The 24989-nt window shown below is 38.8% G+C and overlaps 1 protein-coding gene across 1 annotated transcript in view; it reads left to right on the top strand.

Moving 5' to 3' along the window:
* Positions 1 to 24989, top strand: part of LOC126251526 (surfeit locus protein 6 homolog) — an 84774-nt gene that overhangs the window by 39660 nt on the left and 20125 nt on the right. The window contains exon 2 of the mRNA XM_049952017.1: positions 2306 to 2353. Coding sequence (XP_049807974.1) covers positions 2306 to 2353 — 48 coding nt within the window. The remainder of the gene's footprint in view (positions 1 to 2305; positions 2354 to 24989) is intronic.

Genomic DNA, 24989 nt, shown 5'->3' with positions numbered 1-24989 from the left:
ATGATCTGGACTCACAGTGAAGAAGAACTCCAGAATTTCCTCTCCAACCTCAACTCCTTTGGTTCCATCAGATTCACCTGGTCCTACTCCAAATCCCATGCCACTTTCCTTGACGTTGACCTCCACCTGTCCAATGGCCAGCTTCACACGTCCGTCCACATCAAACCCACCAACAAGCAACAGTACCTGCATTATGACAGCTGCCACCCATTCCACATCAAACGGTCCCTTCCCTACAGCCTAGGTCTTTGTGGCAAATGAATCTGCTCCAGTCCGGAATCCCTGAAGCATTACACCAACAACCTGACAACAGCTTTCGCATCTCGCAACTACCCTCCCGACCTGGTACAGAAGCAAATAACCAGAGCCACTTCCTCATCCCCTCGAACCCAGAATCCCCCACAGAAGAACCCCAAAAGTGCCCCACTTGTGACAGGATACTTTCCGGGACTGGACCAGACTCTGAATGTGGCTCTCCAGCAGGGATATGACTTCCTCAAATCCTGCCCTGAAATGAGATCCATCCTTCATGAAATCCTCCCCACTCCACCAAGAGTGTCTTTCCGCCGTCCACCTAACCTTCGTAACCTCTTACTTCATCCCTATGAAATCCCCAAACCACCTTCCCTACCCTCTGGTTCCTACCCTTGTAATCACACCCGGTGTAAAACCTGTCCCATGCACCCTCCCACCACCACCTACTCCAGTCCTGTAACCCGGAAGGTGTACACGATCAAAGGCAGAGCCACGTGTGAAAGCACCCACGTGATCTACCAACTGACCTGCCTACACTGTGACGCATTCTATGTGGGAATGACCAGCAACAAACTGTCCATTCGCATGAATGGACACAGGCAGACAGTGTTTGTTGGTAATGAGGATCACCCTGTGGCTAAGCATGCCTTGGTGCACGTCCAGCACATCTTGGCAGAGTGTTACACCGTCCGGATTATCTGGATACTTCCCACTAACACCAACCTATCTGAACTCCGGAGATGGGAACTTGCTCTTCAATATATCCTCTCTTCCCGTTATCCACCAGGCCTCAATCTCCGCTAATTTCAAGTTGCCGCCACACATACCTCACCTGTCATTCAACAACATCTTTGCCTCTGCACTTCCACCTCGACTGACATCTCTGCCCAACCTCTTTGCCTCTGTGTGTGTGTGTGTGTGTGTGTGTGTGTGTGTGTGTGTGTGTGTGTGTGCGCGCGTGCGCGCGCGCGCGAGTGTATACCCGTCCTTTTTTCCCCCTAAGGTAAGTCTTTCCGCTCCCGGGATTGGAATGACTCCTTACCCTCCCCCTTAAAACCCAAATCCTTTCATCTTTCCCTCTCCTTCCCTCTTTCCTGACGAGGCAACCGTTGGTTGCGAAAGCTAGAATTTTGTGTGTATGTTTGTGTTTGTTTGTGTGTCTATCGACGTGCCAGCGCTTTCGTTTGGTAAGTCACATCATCTTTGTTTTTAGATATATTTTTTCCCACGTGGAAGTTTCCCTCTAAAAAAATGTTGCATAACGCGAGATTCGATCCGGCGACCTACGGATTACGAACCCGAGTGCTTACCGCTGCGCCACGACGCTGTAGAACATTATTAATCGTAGAGTGTATTTCACCACAACGGTTTCTTCTAACTGTCGATTTTCTCGACAACGGCTGAGAAGTGTATCTTTTTGCTTTGCCACATTACACCTCTGGGCATGAGCTTTTATTATGCGCAGTATGAATCGAATCTGAATTTCACAATTGGCGGCCTCCCCTTGTTAGTGTGTCTCGTCCACACTGCTCTTATGCCTGCATTTTATTGCTTTAAATTTTTGTGTTGTTTAAAATGGTTTGATTTATTCCTGCCACATAACTCTGGTCATTACTTAATGGGTCTTTCCATGTCAAGTGACCTAAATTTAGATAAGCCCCCTAAGAAGCTCAAGTCTAAATGTGTCTTCTTGTATTGTAAATGGACTTTGTAATGTTTGTAATGACAGTGATGGTGATTCTTTCGCTGTACATACTGTTTGTCACCCTTCTTATACAGTCTTCAGTAAGCTCATCTGTGTTGTATTTTATTCAAAGCATGGGGGAGGGAGAGATTTGGTAGAATGAGACAGCATCTGTAAATTCATATTCTTTCTTTGATGTATTGTATAATTTTTTGCAATATATTAGGTAGAAAATGGAAAATACAAGAGAGTTTATTTATTGTCAATATAACTCAAGCTTTCATTCAGAATGCTTGTTTCATATACGTGCCTAGAGAACTTATTGTCCTTTCTTTTATGCATAAAGGAATTATTTGTTCATTTCAGAAGATGAAGGTACAGAGAGGCCCATGGCTGCCCATCCTAAGAAAAAGAGTAAGTACTTTTATCTAGTATATCTTTAACAGTTGCCATGAGTCACATATGCTATTTATGCATTTAAAGGATGAGCTTTTCTCAGTGTTTAGCTAATTCTGGATAATGTATCATACATCACTAATCAGAAATTAAGTAATATTAATGTGAATTCTGATATTTATTGGTAACTCAGAGTTTTGTAGTAATATATGTTGCCTTTTATTTACTTTATTATTGTGCCAGATGGAAAAAACACTCATTAGCACAGTGGTGGGTTCTTGGATTAACTTCTGGAGGAGGCATAGTTTATACAACAACACATACAAAATGTTAGCTCACATTATTATAACCTGAACAAGATGAAATATTTAACTTTGAAACAACTCATGTCCACAAAACAGTTTATGTATATTTGTTCTTCTCACAGAACACTAACTTGTCACTTTATACAGTACAGAATAATGGTGTCTTCACTCAAGGTACAAACTTTGCTACATAGTTCTGTCTAATAAAACTCTCATGCTGCTGGCTCTGCAGTGAGACAATGATGTTGTCTTCGCACAATGATTGCAGAGTAGACTAAGATGCACTCCACTCTGATGCAAGTAGGTCTGCAGCAGCAGCAGCAGCAGCAGCAGCAGCAGTGTATGAAAACTTTTGAGGTCGTGTCTATACCGTATTTACTCGAATCCAAGCCGCACCTTTTTTCCGGTTTTTGTAACCAAAAAAACTGCCTGCGGCTTAGAATCGAGTGCAAAGTAAGCGGAAGTTCTGAAAAATGTTGGTAGGTGCCGCCACAACTAACTTCTGCCGTCGAATATATGTAGCGCTACACAGGCATGCAGATAAATACTGGAGGCAAAACCTCTGCGTCAGTAAAAAAAAATTAAAAAAAGGTGGAAGACGAGCTTTTTTCTCCGCCCCGAGTTTCGACCACTTCATTTTCATACATAATCCAACGAAGTAAATACAAATTCCGTATTGTTCATCTTCGAATGTAGCAACATTTTAATGTACTACGAAAATCCGACTGGCTAGACCGTTTGGGATGTTTGTCAACATGGCCAACTCTACGTTCTGAATTTTTTCCTACCTGTGAGAAGGGATGGTTGCTAATAGGAACTTTTATGAATTGTGAATCACACGCAGTATTCTCTTCACCATAAGAATAATACGAATATAAGCATTTTGCCATGTATTCTTTCGTATTTGCTGCTATGTTATTTAAATCCTTTCTGCCCAATAAACTACGAAACTAGAGTGCGACAACAGCAAACGCGGAAGAATATACATATCATGTCATGTTTATATTCGTATTATTCTTATGCCTAATAGTGATACAGTCAGAATTGAAGCACGGGAATTGACTAGATTTTTAAATCTAAGATGACTCTAATTTCTGTGCAGAATATAATTACTAAAGAGGCGTCTGCAAAGATTTTCAAACGGAGAAAAGTTTTCACTAAACTCTCGTTCAGAACATCTTGCATCATACGCAGCCTATTATTTGGTTCTTGTTGATCATTATCAAAGAAAGCAGCAGTGTAAGTAACAAAAAATAGCAGTCTCTTGCCATTGTTTCGCTAATGAGACGATTCCTCTCTCTTCTTTTTTTTAAATCGTAAGCGGCGGTAGCGCGCACAAACGCAACCCATGCCGCGAGCGGCGACAGGCCGTAAACACTCATTATCAGAATGCGACGAACAATGCGTGACACAGTACAGTAATGCATTTTCAGCTTCGAGTGACGTAAACTCCTATAACAAAGAGAACGGCACTTATCAGATGAAAGAAAAATAAGCAATCAATTCAAACCAGACGAAGCACGTGAAAAAGGAAGGGTACCCGTATAAATACGGACGGAGCGCCTGACGCATAGCAATGCCTACCTGGTAAAGCTTAACTGCTAAGCTTACGACAACCAAACTACTGTAGCTGTATCGTCATTTATTCGACCTAAATTGTGTCTCATATTACAATTGACCAACTTTGTTTCGAGTTGGAGGTGTAGCCTAAAACTTTTCTCTCTGCTTCGAGTCTCAAACTTCAGGTGCGGCTTAGATTCGGAAAAATTTTTTTCCTTGATTTCGAGTCTCATTTTTCAGGTGCGGCTTAGATTCGAGTGCGGCTTAGATTCGAGTAAATACGGTACTCTTGTCTCTCATTCATCACTGTGTGTTCTTGTGGTTTCGTTGTGGGGACCATCTTTGTCATGGTACCTTATTGTTCAGATAATGCCACCACATTCTTTCCCTCCCCCCTCCCCCTGCTCAAACCTCCACACCATCATGGTGTAGTGCTGCATCATGTGACAGTTGCAGGGAGGGGTAGTGGGGTGGGGGAGACTCCTGAATGCAGATGTAGATAAGGAGACAGAGAGGGGAACGACAGCCAATGGCAGCTCCCAATCTGCGGCCAAAAAAATGGGCATAGGTTGAACACCCACATCCAGTGACAAGGATGCTTTGATCAAGTTGAAGCAATTGGAACTTCTTGGCCAGTGTGATGGCTGTCTCGGGCAGCATCTCCATAGACAGTAGCTTAGTCTGCAGGATGGACGATGACAGCAGTGGCACAGTGTCAGTATCCATTGGCATCATGTTGAATGGTTGCTGGCCAAGAGACGTGGAGAGGTCTGCTGTGCGAACCCCAGTGGCATGCTGGGTTGTGGGTAAAAATTCTGCAACAGAATCACTGACATAAGAGCAGTGCAACTGTTTCTGGTGACACCATTGCATTCCAGCAAAACCGTAAACGATGTAAAAAGAACGCGCCAAGACCTTTGTGATGCCACAATGCTTCCAACTCTGTTTCTTGCCAAAATGTTTAAAGAAGACTTTGTCTGACCCAGCAGAACAAATTGATTCTGGATTTGGTGCAGAAGATGTAATGGTGATGACAGCCATGTAATAATTCTGGCGATGACTTCCCGTCACATGGCAAGGAGAGGTAGGAGGAAAGAAAAGTCATGAGGCTTTTTTCCATGTATGGTAGGAACGGAGTTTCTCCATATGACTTTCGAATGTTCAAAAGAACCATTTAGCTTTACCGATAGACTGAGGACGAAAAAAAGGAGCAGTTGTAACATGTTGTATGCCGTTGGTGGTACAGAACTGTTGAAAATTGGCTGACGTTAATGGCAGTCTGTTGTCTGAGAAAAGGACCATGGAAGACCTTCAATGTCATGGTAACAATAAAAGAAAATGTATCGTATGAATCTACCAGGAACAACCATCGTGTGTTCCAGAATGGCCCCGCAAAATCAATGTGGTTGAGTTGCCATTATCTAGACGAAAGTGACCTCACAAAAAAACATTTTAGTGGAGCTGGTCAATGTTCCACACAAACATTATAATAAGAGGTCGTTTGCTCAATCTGGGCATCTACACACAGCCAAGTACAATGACACCACGTGAGTTGCTTTGTGGGAACTACATGCCGTGACATAGGTGCAACAAGGACAAAACTTTGTGCTGGTGGGAGTGAGAAATCACAACTCATGAATCGTCATACTTTGTATGCAACAGCAGAACACCTGTGTGTGGCAATGCGAAAAATAGTGATGCTCCACTCAGGAAGAATTTAGTTTGAACTACAGAGCCACCCATGGCACACTTATTGCAAAACTATCTGAAGAGCTGGGTCAAAAGTAGTTGGTGCAGCAGCATGGCAAAAATTGAGAGGAAAATTTTGAAGAATTTCAAAACCCTGAATATTAACTTGATAATATGATTCCTCAGATGAATCAAATGCCATGTTGGTACAGATTGGTAACAGAATCAAGAGGTCAGCTTCAGAGTTGGGCAGTGGTCCTGTACAGCAACTCTGTTGATAATCAGACGTCATAGCCCAATATTGAAGTTTTTGTGCTGTCTGTGGTGGGATGGGCTTGGAATGATTCAAAAAAGCTGTTAAAGGTTGATTATATATGATCAAATAGAGCTTCTGACCATACAAATATTTGTGGAACTTGGTAACACTGCAGATAATGGTGAGTACCTCTTTTTCAAGTTGACTGTAATTGTACTATCTTTTGTTGAGAGTTTTCAAGGCAAAAAGAATTGGCCTATCAGATGAACTAATTCAGTTGGAGAGCAAGCTCAGATTTGGTAAGATGCATTCACAGCTAACTCAGGAGGCATAGCTGGATCAGAATGAATCAGACAATGATGACTTAATAACATGTCCTCTAACTGCTGAAATGCATCCTGACATTCTTGAGACTATACAGTGGGAACACCATTCCAGTGCAGATGGTTCAGTGGAGCAGTGTGCAATGTTTGCAATGAACTTAATGTAATATTTAAGCTTTCCAATGACAGCTTGGAGCTCGTTAATGTTACGTGGTACCAGCACTTCATTACTACCTGAAAAGTGTGAATTAGCGGGATGAACACCCAGTGCATGTGTGTCCGTAGTATTCAAGGTGTGGTTTTCCTTGTTGCACTGTAAGCTACCCGCAAAGAACTTCAAGGAAGTAGTTCAAATTTGCAGTGTACAACTTGCGACAACAGTAGTGTCCAAATAGTTTGTGCATGAGGGGAATTTTGCTGTTAATTGTTCCAGGAACAGTTAAAATAAATAGTAAAAGTACAAATCCAATGGTAATTAGTAGTGTTAATAGAAAAAAGATTTAGATAAAATTATGTGGGGCGATTGGGAGTGCACGGCTTGCTCTACCTTGTGAATATATTTTATTCTCCCCCGCCCCATCCGAACCACTATTATCAAATGGTATAATCCATGAATCATAATTAGGCCAGTTACGTACTACTGTTGTATAAGAAAGATATCACCTGGGATTAGTATCTGTACTATTTATTTCACTATTTCATGAACAATAGCTAAATTTCCACCTTTATTATAAATTACAAATGGTTCATGTGCTATAGTTCCTAATCCACTTAATGTACTACTTGTGGTAAAAGAAGCTTCTAATCCAACCGGTATTAAATCAGTAGAAATAAATTTAACATAACAATAATCTGGTGGATTGTGAAATTGAGCTTTAGATAAAAATTGACGTAATTGCTTAGAATACCTTTGGGATGCAGATGTAATATAATGTTTACCATAAACATTACCTTGAGCATCTTTAACATCTTGCCACCTGTGTCCATAACCTCACACTTGAAATAGATGAGTATTAATAAAATGTATATCACCATTTTTAATAGCCTCTGTACTTTTCCACGTAAAAGTGTAATAATTGATCCATGCTGTCAGCACCACCATCAGTACCACTATTATTATTTCCAGAAGAACAAATTTGTGTAGAATGTTCTTCAGCCATTTCTACTCTGTTACCTGAAGTATCTTTACATGGTTGCTTATATTCTACCAGACCAGGCTGAGGATCTTCTTCAGCTTTCCATTTTAATCCAAAATGTTTATCTGTTTCCTCAACAGGTGGAGCATATAATTCACCACTGTCATATGCTTCTTAAATAATATCTCATGGTTCTTGTGGTTCATCATCTTAATTAGTAAACAGATTGACCATGGTGTCAAGTACTTTATCTGCAATAGAATTCTCACAAACACCACCAGCAGTAGCATGAGTAGCAGATGTAGCTGATCTTGTAATATGAATTCTTCCTATTACAGTCCACGAAGAACAAGTTGCACCTGTCTTTTTGTCTTTCCATGTTTTCGACTTAGGCATTATGTCCCCATTGTCACTGAAATACAACTGAACACCTGCTTCATATTTCCATCCTTTTATACCCATATTTGTTTGGATAGCCTTGACTCGTCACTTGCGAACAGCAGCCCATGAACCCTCCCTCCATGTCAACCCTGATGTCAGCAGTGCTCTATGCGCAATTTTAAAACATTTTATTTGAATATTAGTACAATCACCACTAAAAATACATTTTCATTGTCTAAATGATCCAGGGTCAAAATTAGGATCATCCATACATATTTTCACAAGCTGCGGCATGGTCGTGAATTAAACAGTGACCCAAATATAGAATAAATTTCTTTTACTTCATGTCTATGGTCACACATTCTTGTCATCAGACTACCAGTTTTGGTCAGTAATGACCATCTTCAGATCTGTTTTATAAAAACATGTCCTAATATACTGGAGCCATAGTTGCATTGTAAAATGTTAATGCTGACTTTGTGTTTAACATTTGATGATGCCACTATGGCTCCAGTATATTAGGACATGTTTTTATAAAACAAATCTGAAGATGATCATTATAGATCAAAACCGGTAGTCTTACGACAAAAATAGACATGAAGTAAAGGAAACTTATCCATACATATTAAACATTTAACTGCACATTCAATCAACCCAAAAGTAAAATGTTTATTATCTTTAATTACACCAACCAGTATTAATCATAGCACTTGGTATTAAATGGGCAAATATAGATTTGAAACTATTTGGTTGACCTATTAACTGAGTGCAATTCCATTTTCCATTTGTTTTGTTTAATACATTATACGGTGTACATATAAAATCATAAAAATAACCCATGAACCATGGACCTTGCCGTTGGTGGGGAGGCTTGCGTGCCTCAGCGATACAGATGGCCGTACCGTAGGTGCAACCACAACGGAGGGGTATCTGTTGAAAGGCCAGACAAACATGTGGTTCCTGAAGAGGGGCAGCAGCCTTTTCAGTAGTTGCAGGGGCAACAGTCTGGATGATTGACTGATCTGGCCTTGTAACATTAACCAAAACGGCCTTGCTGTGCTGGTACTGCGAACAGCTGAAAGCAAGGGGAAACTACAGCCGTAATTTTTCCTGAGGACATGCAGCTTTACTGTATGATTAAATGACGATGGCGTCCTCTTGGGTAAAATATTCCGGAGGTAAAATAGTCCCCCATTCGAATCTCCGGGTGGGGACTACTCAAGAGGACGTCGTTATCAGGAGAAAGAAAACTGGCGTTCTAGTGATCGGAGCGTGGAATGTCAGATCCCTTAATCGGGCAGGTAGGTTAGAAAATTTAAAAAGGGAAATGGATAGGTTGAAGTTAGATATAGTGGGAATTAGTGAAGTTCGGTGGCAGGAGGTACAAGACGTTTGCTCAGGTGATTACAGATTTATAAATACAAAATCAAATAGGGGTAATGCAGGAGTAGGTTTAATAATGAATAAAAAAATAGGAGTGCGGGTTAGCTACTACAAACAGCATAGTGAACGCATTATTGTGGCCAAGATAGACACAAAGCCCATGCCTACTACAGTAGTACAAGTTTATATGCCAACTAGCTCTGCAGATGATGAAGAAATTGATGAAATGTATGACGAGATAAAAGAAATTATTCAGGTAGTGAAGGGAGACGAAAATTTAATAGTCATGGGTGACTGGAATTCGTCAGTAGGAAAAGGGAGAGAAGGAAACATAGTAGGTGAATATGGATTGGGGGGAAGAAATGAAAGAGGAAGCCGCCTTGTAGAATTTTGCACAGAGCATAACTTAATCATAGCTAACACTTGGTTCAAGAATCATAAAAGAAGGTTGTATACCTGGAAGAATCCTGGAGATACTAAAAGGTATCAGATAGATTATATAATGGTAAGACAGAGATTTAGGAACCAGGTTATAAATTGTAAGACATTTCCAGGGCCAGATGTGGATTCTGACCACAATCTATTGGTTATGAACTGCAGATTGAAACTGAAGAAACTGCAAAAAGGTGGGAATTTAAGGAGATGGGACCTGGATGAACTGAAAGAACCAGAGGTTGTAGAGAGTTTCAGGGAGAGCATAAGGGAACAATTGACAGGAATGGGGGAAAGAAATACAGTATAAGAAGAATGGGTAGCTCTGAGGGATGAAGTAGTGAAGGCAGCAGAGGATCAAGTAGGTAAAAAGACGAGGGCTAATAGAAATCCTTGGGTAACAGAAGAAATATTGAATTTAATTGATGAAAGGAGAAAATATAAAAATGCAATAAATGAAGCAGGCAAAAAGGAATACAAACGTCTCAAAAATGAGATCGACAGGAAGTGCAAAATGGCTAAGCAGGGATGGCTAGAGGACAAATGTAAGGATGTAGAGGCTTGTCTCACTAGGGGTAAGATAGATACTGCCTACAGGAAAATTAAAGAGACCTTTGGAGAGAAGAGAACCACTTGTATTAATATCAAGAGCTCAGATGGCAACCCAGTTCTAAGCAAAGAAAGGAAGTCAGAAAGGTGGAAGGAGTATATAGAGGGTTTATACAAGGGCGATGTACTTGAGGACAATATTATGGAAATGGAAGAGGATGTAGATGAAATGGGAGATACAATACTGCGTGAAGAGTTTGACAGAGCACTGAAAGACCTGAGTCGAAACAAGGCCCCGGGAGTAGACAACATTCCATTATAACTACTGATGGCCTTGGGAGAACCAGTCATGACAAAACTCTACCATCTGGTGAGCAAGATGTATGAGACAGGCGAAATACCCACAGACTTCAAGAAGAATATAATAATTCCAATCCCAAAGAAAGCAGGTGTTGACAGATGTCAAAATTACCAAACTATCAGTTTAATAAGTCACAGCTGCAAAATACTAACGCGAATTCTTTACAGACGAATGGAAAAACTGGTAGAAGCGGACCTCGGGGAAGATCAGTTTGGATTCCGTAGAAATGTTGGAACACGTGAGGCAATACTAACCTTACGACTTATCTTAGAAGAAAGATTAAGAAAAGGCAAACCTACGTTTCTAGCATTTGTATACTTAGAGAAAGCTTTTGACAATGTTAACTGGAATACTCTCTTTCAAATTCTGAAGGTGGCAGGGGTAAAATACAAGGAGCGAAAGGCTATTTACAATTTGTACAGAAACCAGATGGCAGTTATAATAGTCGAGGGGCATGAAAGGGAAGCAGTGGTTGGGAAGGGAGTGAGACAGGGTTGTAGCCTCTCCCCGATGTTATTCAATCTGTATATTGAGCAAGCAGTAAAGGAAACAAAAGAAAAATTCGGAGTAGGTATTTAAAATTGATGGAGAAGAAGTAAAAACTTTGATGTTCGCCGATGACATTGTAATTCTGTCAGAGACAGCAAGGGACTTGGAAGAGCAGTTGAACGGAATGGGCAGTGTCTTGAAAGGAGGATATAAGATGAACATCAACAAAAGCAAAACGAGGATAATGGAATGTAGTCAAATTAAATCGGGTGATGCTGAGGGGATTAGATTAGGAAATGAGACACTTAAAGTAGTAAAGGAGTTTTGCTATTTAGGGAGTAAGATAACTGATGATGGTCGAAGTAGAGAGGATATAAAATGTAAACTGGCAATGGCAAGGAAATCGTTTCTGAAGAAGAGAAATTTGTTAACATCGAGTATAGATTTAAGTGTCAGGAAGTAGTTTCTGAAAGTATTTGTATGAAGTGTAGCCATGTATGGAAGTGAAACATGGACGATAAATAGTTTAGACAAGAAGAGAATAGAAGCTTTCGAAATGTGGTGCTACAGAAGAATGCTGAAGATAAGGTGGGTAGATCACGTAACTAATGAGGAGGTATTGAATAGGATTGGGGAGAAGAGAAGTTTGTGGCACAACTTGACTAGAAGAAGGGATCGGTTGGTAGGACATGTTTTGAGGCATCAAGGGATCACAAATTTAGCATTGGAGGGCAGCGTGGAGGGTAAAAATCGTAGAGGGAGACCAAGAGATCAATACACTAAGCAGATTCAGAAGGATGTAGGTTGCAGTAGGTACTGGGAGATGAAGAAGCTTGCACAGGATAGAGTAGCATGGAGAGCTGCATCAAACCAGTCTCAGGACTGAAGACCACCACAACAACAACAACCCAGTCACTTCCAAATTGATTCTAGTAAATGTTTAATTATATCTAAAGATTCTCTTTCATTGAAGTAATAGGAATCAAATTGTGTATATGCTTGAATATATACTAAATGTACTACCTTTGCATTCAAAAGATAATTATAAAATTGCCCTTCAGAAAAGTCACTTGACATAATTTGAATATGTTTTGTAACATTTGAAAAAATATTAACATTTCAAGTATGTAAAGAAATATTATTCCTCCGAAATAATGTACTTTGTATCTTGTTAATTAGAACAGTAACTTGATTTTCTGCAATATTAACTAGTCCTGAAAACGTGTATTTTTGGTAATTTGATCTGGGTTTATATTGTCCAGCTAAATTCGTGTACTGGTTATCAAATACCGGACTGCTATTTAGTTGATATGTCATTCCCAGGAGATCCTATGGATAGTCTGGTTGCCTGTAATAATAAAATAAATAATAATCCAGGCTGCTTGTCGCAAACAAATAAAACACACACACACGCACACACAACTGAGACCACATTGTGCGTGAGTCACGTTTGTGTGTGTGTGTGTGTGTGTGTGTGTGTGTGTGTGTGTGTGTGGGCACGTGCGCGCCTATATCTATTGTTGATGAAGGCCTAATGGCCGAAAGCTTTATTTATCTGTGACAGGTCTTTTTGTTGTGCCTGTTTGCGACTCAGCGTCTCTGCTACATGGTATCAACTTTCCTTTTCATAATTATGTTACATTCCATCCTGGGTTTTCCATTGTTTGATTTTCTGGACTGCTTGAGTCACTTTCGAATTGGGATTCTCCAAATTCACATACAATTGTATTTCCCTTAAATTAGCTTCACACCAAACATTGTGTGGTAACATTTTGATTCTCTGTCCATTGTAAAACTGACAAATCATGAATACATTTTCTGGTTTGTCTGACCTTGACAAAGAAACCTATCCATCTTGGTTTTGCAAAGAAATACTTGAGGAGATTGATTTCTCCATCGGTGTCAGCCCAATGACCCTTGTAAATTCGACCTGACCAAAGATAGAAGCGATGCTGTATTGGAAGACACATCTGCATGATCCATTACATTGTTTGCAGTTGTGAATGAAGTGGATGTGTTCACTATTACTTCCTGCCTTGTTGAGAAAGACAAAGATGAATTTACCATCTTTTTTGTTTTTTTGTGAATTTTCTATAAAAAAACTGTAATGATTTTATAATGGTGTTGATATTTATCTTGCCAGAAGATGTGTGTCCAATTGCTTTGGAATTTGAACACAGTGCAGAAATTAATGAAATATTCTGGTTTTTTGGAGTGGTTCTATTTGCCTTGTATAAAATTCTCTATTTTGAATAGTGAGTTCGTATATTTTTTGATAATGTGGATATATAACCATGCAAGGAATCTGTACTTTCTTGTTCTGATTAACAATTTTAATTAGTAGAGTTATAATTCCTACATTTTCTGCTTGTGTCTGTATGTGTGCGGATGGATATGTGTGCGCGAGTGTATACCTGTCCTTTTTTCCCCCCTAAGGTAAGTCTTTCCGCTCCCGGGATTGGAATGACTCCTTACTCTCTCCCTTAAAATCCACAGCCTTTCATCTTTCCCTCTCCTTCCCTCTTTCCTGATGAAGCAACCGTGGGTTGCGAAAGCTTGAATTTTGTGTTTGTGTTTGTGTGTCTATCAACATACCAACACTTTCATTTGGTAAGTTACATCATCTTTGTTTTTAGATATATTATAAATACATTTGTTAACAAATGTTACATGTATTCTTTCTCCAAATGTTGCTTTTAAACATACATTGCAAAAAAGAATTGAACTCATTTCCAACATTATTTCAAACATATTATTAACATTTTTACATCTAATTTCAATTGTTTGAAAAGTATAATGATCTTAACTTGGAGAATAAGTTGACTGGATAGAAGGTCTGATACTGACGTGTGTGTGTACATAGTTATTTCATTCAATACATTATTAGCTTTCCTATTAACAATTTCATTTATGTAACATTCAGAACATAGTGCTTATAATAATTGTGGTTTAGAAATATTACTCTTGTGAAAATTACAAAAAACATGTCATTTTCCAATATTACGTACTGAATTCTTTTAATTTCCAGTCAAAAGCCCATTGGAAACTATTATTGTTAGTTTACATATCATCAGTTGTGTGTCCAATAACTTTACGAATGCATGAATTAAAATCATGTTTAGGTCACGTTAATTCAAGACAAAATACATCAGGTCAAGAGACAGCAAAGGACTTGGAAGAGCAGTTGAACGGAATGGACAGTGTCTTGAAAGGAGGATATAAGATGAACATCAACAAAAGCAAAACGAGGACAATGGAATGTAGTCAAATTAATTCGGGTGATGCTGAGGGAATTAGATTAGGAAATGAGACACTTAAAGTAGTAAAGGAGTTTTGCTATTTGGGGAGCAAAATAACTGATGATGGTCGAAGTAGAGAGGATATAAAATGCAGACTGGCAATGGCAAAGAAAGCCTTTCTGAAGAAGAGAAATTTGTTAACATCGAGTATAGATTTAAGTGTCAGGAAGTAGTTTCTGAAAGTATTTGTATGGAGTGTAGCCATGTATGGTAGTGAAACGTGGACGATAAATAGTTTAGACAAGAAGAGAATAGAAGCTTTCGAAATGTGGTGCTACAGAAGAATGCTGAAGATTAGATGGGTAGATCACATAACTAATGAGGAGGTATTGAATAGGATTTTGGAGAAGAGAAGTTTGTGGCACAACTTGATGAGAAGAAGGGATCGGTTGGTAGGACATGTTCTGAGTCATCAAGGGATCACCAATTTAGTGTTGGAGGGCAGCGTGGAGGGTAAAAATTGTAGAGGGAGACCAAGAGATGAATACACTAAGCAGATTCAGAAGGATGTAGGTTGCAGTAGGTACTGGGAAATGAAGAAACTTGCACAGGATAGAGTAGCATGGAAAGCTGCATCAAACCAGTTTCAGGACTGAAGACCACAACAACAACAACAACAACAACATCTTTTGTGCATTTAAAGTAAATATGTTTCAAATGTTCTTTTATTTGTTGAATAGTGGTGGGGGAGGGGAGGGGAGAGGAGAGATAAGATGTAATATATATTGTAAAACTGATTAAAATTTTGCTGCTTAAATAATGAAAAGGGAAAGGGAAAGAATAATTGAAAGAAATTGGAAAGTACATATATCCTGAGTGGACTGTAACTGCCACTAATATCAACAGACCTTCAATATTCAATACATTCTAACGGTTTGGTAACAAGAGAAGCAGAACAAAACTGGATTGCGCACTTTCCTTTTCTCTTATTACAATTGACTTACTTCAAACATTCAGCAGATCCCCTTCTCTGGATACACGGCTGCATCAATCTCCACAACTTCTCCGACGAAATAATGCTGGTTAGAGTGATTAAATAAAAAAACTCTCTCTCTCTCTCTCTCTCTCTCTCTCTCTCTCTGTCTGTCTCTGCTCTTGAAATAACTAGGTACTCTCATAATACTCGCAGTTCAGTTCTGGTATATTTCCACAAGTCTCACATAAGTATCCAAATTCTTGCAAGTCAATTGCATCTTTAACCGTCAGATAAAATTAAGTATATTTACAATGTGGTGAGTTTAATAACCACCAGAAATTCAAAGACAGTTCATTCTTCTAGCAAGTCTAACACCCGAATTAAAAGTGTCTAGTCAAATCATATTTCCTTTGCTCATAACGATTACAATCATTACTCTGTCAAAAAATAATGTGTGCTTGCTCCTTGTACGTCACATACAGCTTCTATGGCACAAGCAGCAAACACTTGTCTGTACTGATCGACCGCTACAATTGCGGTATTCTCTCGATTCACTTCCATCCTGCACACACAAAAGACTGATGGTGTGGTATAAACATCTCCACTCTCCCACACTCATACGTAAAATATCGAGTGTTCGAGATGGTGGAAGACCAAGTGTCTCTAGAATTTACCCCGAAATTCTTGAGGCACTAAAACATATATTCAGCATTTGACTTTACGTACTTCTTTTTCTTGTTGCTTGTGTTGTGCATAGAGCTTGGTATGACAATAATGGTTCTGGATCGCCCGTCCTCTGCTCCCGCAAATTCTTCTTGTCTGCTTCAATCCTCTTGCTGCAGGATTCTCGCCGTCGGCGAAATGATGAACAGATGGTTTTTTTTAATAAACTTTGTGTCCCAAATAACGCTTATAACACTGCTTTAATGTCCAAGTAGAATACACATTTTTGAACAATATTAATGCGGCGGAACTCTTCATATGTCCGCCTGCTACCACCAATAGAGACAAACAGATTTTTTTTTAGCAATATTAACTCCGTGGAGCTCGCAATACATCCACCTGCTATCACTTATCGAGACGAACAGATGAATGTAAAGAAATCAAAAAATTGAAGAGCATATCTCTACTTGTTTCGTTTCTATGCTAATGTTATCTGTGGTACAAAATTATTATTATTTTATGTGATCTTATATGTATGAAAAGAAAAGAACGAGGGAGAAAAGAAAAGAAATAGTAGTAGTAATAATAATAATAATAATACATTGTGAATCAGAGATATTTCTATTTGATTCTTCATCTGAATAAGTAGTAATATCATTAGGTTCATCTGAATCCCATTTAACATTCCTCATGCATCTGATACAGATGGAAGTGAATCACTAGAATTTTGTCAAAGTTTCTACCGCTTCAAAACATAGTTCGGTTCACGTTTCTAACAATAAAATATAAAAATAAGTTAATGATATTAATAAATACCTGCTAGTGCTTTTACATAGCATATAGATTACTTGCCAAAAGTGATGGAGAGCAACTTACTCCATGACAGTAATAATGTATCTGTTTCATATTTCCATACTGTTATACCTTATTTGTTTTGATAGCCTTGCATGATTCTTGCCAACAGCAACCCACAACCCTCCCCTCTGCCTTCATGCAGTCTCTGACGTCAGCAGTGCGCTATGCGTATTCATCAAATACTGCAGTCCTTAGGCCATCCTAAACCTGTTTCACACAGTTCACTGTGCTTATTAGACAAGTCAAAAACATTAGTATGAGGCACTGATTTAGTAACATATTGTTGTGGATGCACAGGTTAAACAAATGAAGACGTATAAATAAAAAATGTTGCACTGTTCCTTGAACTGTTTATATGAAATGAAACATATTTTGTAACATCACAAAAAGTTGCTGGCATACTCCACGCACAAAGTACTGGTATTTCATGTCCATTGTATGCAGAAAAAACAGAAGTACGCTTCTGTAGTCATGGGCTACAGATCCTTTCATATGCGTATTCATGTATAAGGGAAATAGATACACCTTTTGTAACTAAAATTTGGTTTTTTAGCCACTCTTAATTGGAGAAAATTTTTGTTCTTCTGTCCATGGATGAGAGTAGAAGGTTTCCGTGAGATGAAAATGTGGCCTTCATATGTGTTGCTTCCAGTGGTATTGCCGACAGGACATGCATTTCCTGAAAGCATCACTGAAGCCGTGTGTCAGACCTGTGCTTGTGCTAACTGCCTTGTAAACAGGCTGTTTTGATATGACCTTGCCTACCACACTGGAAACATGTTACGTTACAACAAGCTCAAGTTTTCCTGTCATTGTCTGAAAATCACTAACGATAAGACTTCCTCATCCTATTCTGTAGTACACATCATTTACCATGGGACTGAAAGTTTTTACTTTTATGTGTACTGTTAATCTGAGGCCTTTTTAACTTCACTTTAATATTATCATGAACTTCAGACTGAGTGTCTTGTGCACTATTAACAAGAGACTTCGATGGAGCCTCAAAATTGACTTCAGTTGTGCCACAATACTTCCGGATACCACAATAGGCAGACTGGGATCTGGCAGATTTTTTTTTTTTTTTTAAAAAAAAGAGTGAATGCATGCATCCATCACATTTCGCATGATTCTATCACATAACATAACATCACTGTAATTGAGTCCACAAGAAAACTTGAACGTGCAGTGTCTTGTAATCCCTCTAAGTTCAGTTATCCACTGTTTTAAAGTCTATTCCGTCTTCTTCTTGTGACAAAAAAATTTAAACCTCACTGCAGTGATGTGAAACTGAATCTCAAAATGTTCACCAAGCATACAAACTATCTCATCATAAGCAACATCTTCTGGATGAGAATTGGGTCACAGTTTTAAACATAGATGGTACACTTTGGCTTTGACTGTTAACAGAAAAAAAGCAATACCCGCCATACCTGTAACTGTTGTAAGTGGTGATGTGAACGTCCAGTTGCGCACAATATTCTGACCAATTTTCTTCATTACTTTTAAACTGACAAAGCTTGAGTGCAGCATCTGGCAGTGGTGCAGCTCGTTGTGATAGTAATGTAGCCATCTATTGTTCACTGAGCAGCAGTTGTTCAGTTTGCTGCACCTGAAACTGAAAGACTTCATTTAAGAGACTTTTCCCATGGTGGCTCAGACATGGTTAAACATTTTATAGGATACACAGTAAGAATCAGAATACACTAGGAATATTTGGCCACTGACTAATAGAACTCTAGAGATAACCGTAAGGCAAACCATGGTGGGCTCATCATCGGAATAGTGTGTGCTTATCAATACCAACTTCGTAATCGTGCAAGGGACCAGACTTGTCATTTGTTGTGCTGGTTGCATTTGTTGCGCTGGTTGGAGGGGGAAACACTCATCGACATTGTGGTGGGTTCTCAGATTTACTTCTGGAGGAGGCGAATTAGACTACAACTTACACAAAATATTACATCACTTTATTGTAACTTGAAATGGATGAAATACTTAACTTTGACGTAATCCATGTCCACAGGATTGTTTCTTATCGGTAACTTTTTGAAAAGTGAATGAAATAAATTATTCTGTTAAATTTGGAATAAAATATTTTGTTAAAAATTCTCTTTTATGTTTGTTAAAAGCCACGACAAATTTTTCTCATGGCGCTATCGCCAAAAATATCATACGTATTCCAACATGAAGACATCCATGTTACTCATGATGAATGAAAAAAAAAATTGTTTATTGTTACGCGATAAGCCAATTAAATACAATGCTAATTAATTCCTTTTTTGTGAGGCTTGATGCTCCAGTATAGCTGCCTATGTGCAATGCCAGCATATACATTTATAGAAAATATTTTTTAATAAAACTGTACCTCTGGCCTAGAAATTGAATTGGAAAATATTACAAGATGCTGTTTTGTATTTATTGAGATTAATCACTTCAGTACTTTCAGAGTTAAATGACTATTAAACAGGTTTTCATCATTTTATCATTAGTGGCATTGCTTCAACAATTTACTTACACAAAATGGCCAGGGCAACATTTAATTATTACATAACTAAATCGTGGATAGGGAAGGTGCTTTCTTGCTACTAACAAAAACACACTCTACAGTAATTATTTGGATATATGTTCAAGAAAAATTATAATAATGCTACAGATAATTGTATTAATTACAGACCGTGATTTACTCGTGTCTGTCAGCTAGGACATCAGAACCAAGAACACACAGAAGACAATGAAACAAAAATGTGCTTTTCTTTTATACTACGAGACAAAGATTACAATTAATACAATTCTAAGAGCGCATATAGTGCTTCTTTATTGTTGAATATCAATAAGTTAATTTTGCACCCCTTCTTTTTTCCGGAGGCTATGCTATATTCTGTAACTGAACACTAACACATCACTTGATACAGAACAGAATAATAGTCACTTCTCATACTTTACAATCGATTATAAACTTTGCTATATAGTTTTGTGTAATAAAACTCTCACACTGCTAGCTCTGGAGTGAGGCACTGCTGTCTTCTTTGTGATGTTGGCGAAGTAGGATGAACAGCACTCTGCTCTGATGTAAGCAGTTCTTCAGCAGTGCCAGTGAATAGAAAGGCTTGAGGATGTTTCTAAGCTGACATTTCCTGTTCATTGTTGCATCTGGTAATGACTGTGCTTTCTTACAGTTCTGTCATGAGGTAACAATTTTGTCATGATACCTCGTTCTTCAGAAGACACCACAGTTACAGTGGTTGACTCATCTGTACCTATAACATGTGAAAGTACTTTTATGAGTTCTGTAGTTACTAGGGTGAACTGAGGTTATAACAAATAATGACAAGTTTTATTCTTGCCAGATCTGAAATTGCTGCTAATGACATTGAAGTGGTCCATATGACAAACCAAAATAGTGCGAAACTTCTTTCAAAAGATTAAATAAGTCAATAATTTACAACAAAGCAAATGTCCTTTGTTAAACATAAGTAATGTTGTGTGTATGAGTGCAGTGTTAAATGTAATGATACTGTGATGTGGACAAAAATATGCAAACAACACAAGCGGAACACATCACCATACCTAATATGGTGTTGTTAATCATTGGCGTTCAAAACAGCTTCCAGTCATCTTGGAAGGGATAAACAGGGGTCCTGTATGGTTTTAGAGGGAATCTTACACTGTGACTGGTGACTGTGGTGGCCAAGGGAGATGTGACAGCTCTTCCTCGTTCTCACCAAACTTGTCTTGGCTGATATGAGCTGTGAACAGGGGCTCTGTCGTCTTGGAACACAGCACCACCATTGGGGAACAAACATGGTACCAATGGGATGGACCTGGTCAGCCAAAGTAGTATGTAATCCTTGGCAGTTATGTGACCTTAGAGAGCAGTAATGTGACCTTGCAGAGTAGCCATGAGGCAAATGGAATACTGTGATATGGCAGCCAAAATCACCAAACCACTGCCAGGTAAAATCGGCCAGAAGTTGGAAACGGAGTGAAACAAGACCCATCCAACTAAATGACCTCCTTCCATTTCTCCATAGTCCAGGTTTCATGGCTTTGGTACTACATTTTGCATTGTTGATGAGTGGTTTTCGAATTCCAGCTCATCCTCCTGCAGTTTGCTGCGTTGTTCGGTGCTGCCATAGTTCACAAATGCAACATCCAGTTCTGCAGTGAAACTCACAATCCTCTTCAGTGACGGTCCATCATTATTACTCAGCATACACTTTGTCTGCATTGTAACATGGCAGACAATGTGTTTTAGCTTTCCTTGCACATAGTGTAAGTCTTTGACATGGTACCTCTTGAAACACCAAACACTTAAACTATTCAGCTACCTTGGTTATGGGAAAAAGCCCATATGAGCACCAACAATTTGCCCTCTTTTGAATTCACTTGGCTCTGACATAATGCACTCACAGCTATGCAGGATACTTTTCTGACTGACTGACATGTGCAACTTATTGAGGACATTGCACAGGTGCTGTTCATGTTCAAATACAACAGCGCAGCTTGCAGGCTTGGCTAGCATCTGCGTTTCTGTTAGAGTATGCATATCTTGCAGTGTTTCCACATTTTTGTCCAACCACTGCATATCATAATTACCAGAAATGCAATGATTTAAGACAGGAAAATGAATTTATTGACAGAGACTGGAATGACTCTGTTCATTTATGTATGGTTAGCACGGGAAGTGCAAAATACAATTGCTAAATATAGCCTTAGAACATAATCCATAATTTCTGTACACTACACACAGAGTTCAGACTAGAAACAAACTGCCAATGCCACTAATATCTATAGACCAGACAAACACAAACACATTAATGTTAATTGCACTACTAAATAGGCCTCTTCTGTGGCCGAGGGGTAGTGTCTTTGACTAGTAATCAAAAGTCCTGGGTCCTGGCTTCAAACCCAGCAACTGCTTAAATTTTGAATAAAAATCATCAGCAATGGTGACCGAAGACTTCCAAGCATATGAAGTCATGCTTGTTCTTCCAGCGGCCTTGTCTAAGGAGGAGGAGCAAACAGAGGTTCAGGGCACTATCTTGCCCTTAGCATGTGAAACTGCTGCTGAAAGGTGGAAGAATCTACAGTGATCAATGGCATGAGGCTGCAGAAGGCATGTAGTAAGTATCCACAGGACATGTGGCCTGTAACTGAAAAGTGCCAAGAGGTGATCGTCAGTAAAAGATGGAATATTGAATGAAGGGATAACATTCTATGACTCAGAGTATGGAATGTCAGAAGTTTGAACATAACAGGAAAGCTAGAAAATCTGAAAAGGGAAATGCTAAGGCTCAGTTTAGATATAGGGGGAGTCACTGAAGTGAATTGGGAGGAAGATAAGGATTTCTGATCTGATAAATATAGGGTAATATCAACAGCTGCAGAAAATTGTATAATGGAAGTAGAATTTGTAATCAATAGGAAAATAGGGCAGAGCGTGAGCTACTGGGAAAAATTCAGTGAAAGGAATGTTCTCATCAGATTAGACAGCAAACCAGCACTGACAACAATATTTCAGGTATGTATGTAATGTAGCGAGCAGAAAATAGAGAGACTGAGAAAGTACTTGAGGATACTGAATGTATAATTCAGTATTTAAGGGGAGATGTTGATCTAATAATTATGAGGGATTGCAAGATTTTTATAGGGAAAGGAATAAAAGAAAGGATATCAGGAGAATGTGGGCTTGGCAATAGGAATGAGAGAGGAAAAAACTAATTGAGTTCTGCAATTCTGTATGTAAAGGGAGTTGATAATCAAATACTCACGGGGGATTGTAACATGTTTGTAGGGTAATGAATAGAAGAAAGGATTGCAAGAAATTGTGGTTTTGGCAGTAGGAATGAGAAAGGAAAAAGACTAATTGAGTACTGTTATAAATTTCAGGTGATAATAGTCAATACTGTGTTCAGGAATCACAAGAGGAGGTGGTATACATGGCAAATACCCGAGAAGATTCCAACAGGATTACATCATGGTCGGACAGAGATTTTGATATCAGATACTGGATTGTAAGACGCACCCATAAGTAGGTATAGACTCGGATCACAATTTAGTAATGATGAAGAGTAGACTGAAGTTTAAGAGAATTGTCTGGAATTATCAGTATGGAAGGAAAGGGAACACTAAAGTACTGATTAATGAAGAGACGCATTTGAAGTTTGCTAAGGATATGGGTACTGCGATAAGGAATACCAGAGTAGGCAGTTCAGTTAAAGAGGAGTGGACATCTATAAAAACAAGCAATCACAGACATTGGACAGACAAACATAGGAACAAGGAAGGTAATTACAAAGAAACCTTGAGTAACAGAAGAAATACTTCAGTTGATTGATAAAAGAAAGAAGTACTCAAATTCTTGGGGTAAAACAGGACTACAGCAATGTAAATCACTAAAAAATTAAATAAATAGAAAATGCAGGGAAGCCATGGCTAAGTGGCTGCAGGAAAAATGTGAAAAAATCGAGTGATTGTCAAAAAGGAGGACTCATCATATAAAAAAGTCAAAAGTACCTTTGGTGGGAATTAAAAGCAAGGGTGTAACATTGAGTGTGCAATGTGAATTCCACTGTTGAACACAAAGGAGAGAGCACATCGGTGGAAAGAAGACATTGAAAATGTCTGTAAGGCGGAGCAATTGTTTGACAGCATGATAGAAAAAGAAATTGGAGTCAATATGGGAGACAGGGATATTATATTAGGGACAGAATTTAAAAAAGCTCTGGAAGACTTGAGATCAAATAAGGCAGAAGGGATAGATAACATTCCATCAGAATTTCTAAAATCATTGGTGAAGAGGCAACCAAATGACTATTTAAGTCGGTGTGCAGAATATATGAGACTGGTGATGTACGATCAGATTTTTAGAAAACCTCATCTGCATAAATCCAAAGATAGCAAAGGCAGATACGTGTGAGAACTATTGCACAGTCTCCGTAACTGCTTATGCAACCAAGCTGGTGATAAGTGTAATATACAGGAGACTGCAAAAGAAAATTGACGATCTGTTAGGTGGTGATCAGTTTTGTTTTAGGAAAGGTAAAGGCACCAGAGAGATGGTTCAGACATTACACTTGGTAATGGAAGCAAGACTGAAGGAAAAATTAAGACTTGCTATTACAATTTGTCAACCTAGAAAAAGTGTTGGGTACAAGTGCTGCTCTGAGATGAAGAGGTCATCACACAAGTGGAATTAGTGATAGGTCACATCAAACCAATCGGAAGACTGACGACTCAAAAATAAGGCAGGCCTGTGGTGCATTTCTAATTGCAGACAGACTCCTTATCACTGAAGATTAATGGATTTATGAGGAAAAACCTTCTATAACTGAATACAATGATACATGAAAGAATTTCCTTCCAAACTATGTATGAATTAAGTTAGAAACACTCAAAAATTCCAGTTAGTGCCAATGTAACACAATAGATACAAATAAAAATTGTAGAAAAACATAGTAAAATTCAGCAGAAATGGTTTCAACTTATCACCTAGCCAACCTAGTCATCATCAGATGAACTGTTTTTAATAAAATGTTGCTCAGTAACTCAACTGAAAAGGCCTGGAAAGCTCCTCATGGACGGGAGGCCACAAAAATAACGAACTTTTGTTGTTTTGCATTTTTATGGAACACTATATTCACAGTACTGGTCCCATTCAAAGTATTGTCCATGTAAATTAATGCACTTGTTGCAGTACTTCTACCACTTCTGAAAACAGTTCTGGACGTCTTGAGGCAGGATACTGTTCAAAGTTGTTAGCATGTTTTCTTTGATATCATCTGTGTCACTGAATCGGGTGAGTAGGGTGGAAGAGGCACAAGCACCTGTAGTCTTTTGCCACAAACTCTTAGTCTCTCAGAGCTGTGTGGGCTGGAGCATTGTCATGGTGCAGCAGTCAGTTCCCATTTCTCTACATTTCTGGTCATTTCCGTTACACATTTTCTTGTAATCTTCATAACACATCCAGGCAAAAATGTTGATTTGTCCTGGAGGAACGAACTCCTTATGGACACACGATTGGCATCAGAAAAAACTAATCAACATTATTTTCACATTGG

Source organism: Schistocerca nitens, chromosome 4, assembly GCF_023898315.1.
Source record: "Schistocerca nitens isolate TAMUIC-IGC-003100 chromosome 4, iqSchNite1.1, whole genome shotgun sequence".
Taxonomy (NCBI): domain Eukaryota; kingdom Metazoa; phylum Arthropoda; class Insecta; order Orthoptera; family Acrididae; genus Schistocerca; species Schistocerca nitens.
Note: the sequence above shows the minus strand (reverse complement) of the source record. Positions and strands in the feature narration are given on the sequence as shown.